At 35.3% G+C, this 5214-nt stretch overlaps 1 protein-coding gene across 1 annotated transcript in view; it reads left to right on the forward strand.

Moving 5' to 3' along the window:
- TTC27 (tetratricopeptide repeat domain 27) overlaps positions 1-5214 on the forward strand; it is a 163146-nt gene that overhangs the window by 124172 nt on the left and 33760 nt on the right. Inside the window, 1 exon segment of the mRNA XM_012652517.1 lies at positions 3394-3621. Within this exon segment, the coding sequence (XP_012507971.1) occupies positions 3394-3621 (228 nt within the window).

Below are 5214 nucleotides of genomic sequence, written 5' to 3' on the forward strand. Positions count from 1 at the left end.
ACGTTTAAAATAAGAAATGTTACTTGAAATCTTTATTTGATACTGAAGTTTTACATCCCAAATTTCGTTACATGATGAAAGCAAATGTGCGTTAGTTGGTCAACTCAATTGATGGATTTTTTTATGGATTGCTTGCTCTGTGCTAGACATTATTGAGAACTATAAATAAATATGAACCAGTGTCTTTAGGAAATATGGGTTTAAAAAAGAAAATGCACCATATTATTAAAAAAATTGATTAATAATATAAGCTATGTGTGGTAAATATCAAGTGAGAATACAAAGAAGGCTATGGGAATAGTAGGTGTATTTGTAGAGTACTTACTGTGTGCTGGACACTCATTTAGTCCTCTGAAGATCTCAGAAGAAAGAAAGTATATGATCCTGGTTTAGAAATGCTTCTGAGAGAATGTTGGACTCAAGTGGAAATTTGAAGAATGGATAGAAGGGGACAGAAGAAAGCTTTTCAGGCAAGGGAAATAATGTGACCAAAGGCAGAGTGACAGGAACGAATGCAGTATTTTAGGAAATAGGAAGCAAAATAGTCCAGCTACACGGTAATACAGGAGCTACAGTGAGAGGTGAGGTTGGAAAGGTAGGCTGGGGTCAGATTGCAGTGTCTTTGATTATCCAGCGAACAAGTTGAGACTATCCTGTTGATAACAGGAAGCCAGAGATTTGGGTGGGGTAGTTTCATGAAGAAAGAAGCTTTTTAGGAAGATTTATCTGGTGGCAGTGTGAGACAGACTAGAGAGGAAACTGGAGGCTGGGAAACCAGTTAGGAGACAGCTGTTGTAACAATGCAGGCATGAGATAACTGGAGTAGAAAAAGAAGGGGCAGATGCCACACCATTTATAAAGGGGACAACCAACTGGGCCTATTCACTGGCTACGAAAAGCAAAGTAAAGGGAAGAGACAAGGACTGCTGTTGCCAGAGTTTTAATAAATTAATTAAAGGAAGGATATATTTCCATTTTTATTTGGCCTTATTTTCAAACTTAATTTAATTTTTCTTTGTGGAATCACAAGATAGTTCTGAAGACATCATTAAATCCATATTATGTTGAGATCATGAAATGCTTCCTCTGCTCTTTGATGACAGACTACATAAATAAAGTACTGTTTGTTCTACCATTCTCTTCGGAAGATAATATTATGTTCTTGATTGCAACTGATTGTGTTAAAACTCACTGGAGACCTTTCTGGTTTAAAGCAGTGGGCTGGGGAAATCCCTGTCATAGTTCTGGAATGATCTCAGTGAGTTTTTCTGGTAACCCAGATAAGTTTGTATGTAGTGAGACTTTTGATACTCTACCTTGTCTTCTGGCCCAGTAATGTTAGGAATGCTGCTTTCTCTCTTAGACGTTCTTGCATATCGTTTCTCAACCTCTTTTTGATGGTGTCTTGCCTTCCTGCAGCTCCATGAATAGGTTTTTGTGTAAAAGTGGGTTGTAAAGTCAGAGTTAAATCATTCCTTTATTCTTGCCTTTTTACTCTTTCCTTTCTTTGCTACTGCTCCAGACATGGCTAATGAAATTGTTACTTCAGAGGTAAATTATTACTGCTCCTATCAAAAGCATCCTATTCATACCTTAAAATGGCCCATTAAACTGTGTTTATACCTTTGTCATTACAAGGGTCTTCACTAAAGTGCTTTTTTCACTGTTTGATCTGATTCTCCTAGATATCATGTCCCCACCAGTCCCCTTGGGAAAATTTCCTGTCTTCAGATTTGACTTTCATAGTGCAAAATCTCTACCATGGTGGGTTTGATAAGTGAATCCTGAATGAAGCACCTTATAAAGAAGCTATGTTTACCAAAAAAGAATTCACTGAATAATTTTGAGGCCAGGAAATTGTGATTAGAAAATGGGAGGACACATAGGAAAAAGGACAATTCTCAGAGTATGGATTGCTGCTTGTTCAGTTCTTTTGCAATAGGATAACTTCATCGCCATCCCTCCTATGGATGGGAGAACTGGGGAGTCTCAGTCCACAACTGTCGAAGGCAGTTGCTATTATGTAGGATGGTGTAGGGTAAGGAAAAAAAGAAAAAAATCTTATAGAAACAATTTATGGCTGAATTTGAGGACATGTTTCCTTTCTTTTTGAATTCCACTTTATTTTTGCAAGAAGCAATCCTTTAGGTAGTTCTTTTAATTAGGGTAAGTTAAACTCTCTTAGCATTTGTACATCTAAAAATGTTTCATTTTGCATGTACTCTTGAGAGGTAACTTTAGCTGGTTATAGAATTTTAGACTGACAATTATTATCACTCGTCACCTTAAAAGTAGTATTATATTGTCTTCTGTCATCTTATTGCTGATGAAATATCTATTTTCTAATTGTCATTCCTTTGTAGGCTTTAGGAATATCTTTCCTAAATTTCACACAATATGTCTAGGTGTTGGTTTATCTTTTTTTATAATGCTCAATATGTGAAATATACTTTTGATCATAGAATTTAGATCTTTGTTCAATTCTAGAAAATACTCCACTATTGTCTTTTCAATATATAGCATCCTGCCATGCTCTGCATTTGTTTACTCTGGAATGTCTATCAGATGTATATTTGAGCCTCTGTCTCTTTATGCCTCTTATATTTTTTAATCTGAATTCTATGTGAACGCCTCACTGTTTTCTTCCAGTTCACCAGTTTCTCTTTGACTATATGCAGTCTAGTTTTTGTCACCTGTTGAGGTTTTTATTGTTGTTGTTTTAATGTCTCTTTCAATTCTAAAATTTCCAGTTGGTTTTTATTCACATCTCCTTGTTCTTATTTCATTTTTACCCGTTGTTATTTCCCAATTTTCTGCTTTTAAATGAAAATTATTTCTTTGTCTCTTTTAGTATTCTAAACAAATGTATTTATTTAAATATTTTGATAGATCATTCCTTAAAATTAATTTTATTTTTAGTAAATTCATGTCCTGTTGGTTAATTTTGTTGACAGTCCTTCCTAGTATAGATTTTTTTTCCCCACAGTATGTAGAATTTTGGTTTGTAGAATCATTTAGAATAATATGAGGAGTTTGTTGTTTTGTTTTGACCTCCTCACCTCTGGTCCCTTCACTACTGCCATGCTTACTACTTTTTGCTTGCAGGTTTACACTTGAACTTGCTTGGTCACTCTGACTCCAAGTCTGGAACTTGAGTGAGCCTTCTCCTGGGATGATACTGGGATCGATACCCAGTTAGAAAATAATGTCCTTGTCACCAGTAAATAGATTAAGGAAGGAATCTCTCTGTATGTATGCTATATATACCACAGGGTCTGTCATTGAATTTTGTAGGGAAATTTGAGATGCTTTGGGTTGTTTTGGTCTCTAATTCTATTTATTAACATGAATGATTAAGGACTGACAGTCCATATTAGCATTTTATACATTTAGCTGTGGTTTAGCTTGATAAAAAGTGTTCACTATTGCTCTCTTTAAAATTTGACCTTCAATAGAGTAAAAGCTTTTAGAACTTTACAAGAAGCTCTCAAGTGTAACTATGAACACTGGCAAATTTGGGAAAACTATATCCTTACCAGCACTGACGTTGGGGAATTTTCAGAAGCCATTAAAGCTTATCACCGGCTCTTGGACTTAAGAGACAAATACAAAGATGTTCAGGTAGGATATTCATATTTTGTTATTTCAGTTTGTGTTTGATATTAATTCTTGATTATATGGTATAAATTGTTTCCTTGAATGTGCATAAGAAAATTTTGTTAAACACATTAATATATGAAATGAGTTTTTTCTCTAGTCAAATATTTTTAGTTACAGAATTCTGGCATTCCAACATCAAATATGTTTGTACAGTCATAAACTGAATGTTACTGGGACTCAGTTATGAAAATCTGATGTGTGGTTTATGTATATACAGTCAGCTTGCAGAAACTAAATAGAATGCCATATGTGTTACTTATTTCTTTGGGTATCTCAGTGTATTCCGTGATTCGTAATAGCTAGAGTAAATCCCATACTCATTTCTTCATTCATTTAACAAGCATTTACTGCATACTTTCAGATGATGTAAACAATATAGAAGGGATGGCTAATATTTTTTTTTTTTTTTGCAGTGTTTAATGAGGTGGTCCTTTTTTTGGTTAAATGAAATTATCCCTTCAGAAGATGTATAAGAGATTTGAAGCCATTGTGTTTGTCATCCAAAATATTAAATAAACAAGATGTTTTGGGTTTAATTGTGGTTGAAGACAGTGTACAAAGGGGTATGCAGAAGCTTATGGATTATGAAGTCAGTGGGCTAGAAAATTTAACACTTTATTTGTAATAATCAACATATGCTATCTAAAATGATAAATTTGAAATTGTGCAAAAACAGAAATAATATCTAATATGTGATAATATCTCCCCAGTCTTATGACTTATTATCTGTGCCCCAGCTGTTCTCAGTTTACCTTATCTGAGCCCTGTCTTACAGCCCCAGCTCTCGACTTGTGTACATGGTCTTGCAAGCCCAACCATATAATTGCCAAGTTATTTTAAGGCTCAGGTTCTAGGCCATTCACTCAAAAGATCTGTGGCTTCAAGTAAAACCATATACCCACTATGTCGACCCCCCAATACTTCTCTTTCTTTCTTTCTTTTCTTTTGGTCCCTTCTAAATACTGTTGAGCATCCATTATAGAAAGAAAGGACTTGAATTTTACAGTGTAAAGATCACTTAAAACATGAATGGAGGCATCCTAGAGAGGATGGGGGCTCTAGAAAATCTATTTGCACTGTCTCCTGGCAGAGCAGTGCTTGTCCTGTTCACACAAGTGCAATTCTCCTTTGAGACAGTCCTTTTTCTTCTGCACTTGGCCCTTGGCAAAGGGACCTGGTGCGACTCTGGACAGATCTGAGTATGTTGCTGACCACTGAGGACAGTGCTTATCTCTTGTTCCCTTCAACTGTGATTTTTAAGAAGATCTTTCTTCACTAAGAAAGATTTCTGAAACCTGTTAAAATCTCAGGAAAAATGTGAATAATTTACATTGGCAGTATATTTCATCTTATACTTGAAATAAATTCTGTTGTTTTCTTTAAAAAAAAGGTACATGAAACACTGAAATCCAATACTTCTCATTTAGACATTATTACCGCTGGCTTAATTCCAGCATTCTTTTTTTTTTTTTTGAGACAGAGTCTCACTGTGTTGCCTGGGCTAGAGAGCCGTGGCGTCAGCCTAGCTCACAGTAACCTCAAACTCCTGGGCTC

Source organism: Propithecus coquereli, unplaced genomic scaffold (genome assembly GCF_000956105.1).
Source record: "Propithecus coquereli isolate 6110/MARCELLA unplaced genomic scaffold, Pcoq_1.0 Scaffold39, whole genome shotgun sequence".
NCBI classification, from domain to species: domain Eukaryota; kingdom Metazoa; phylum Chordata; class Mammalia; order Primates; family Indriidae; genus Propithecus; species Propithecus coquereli.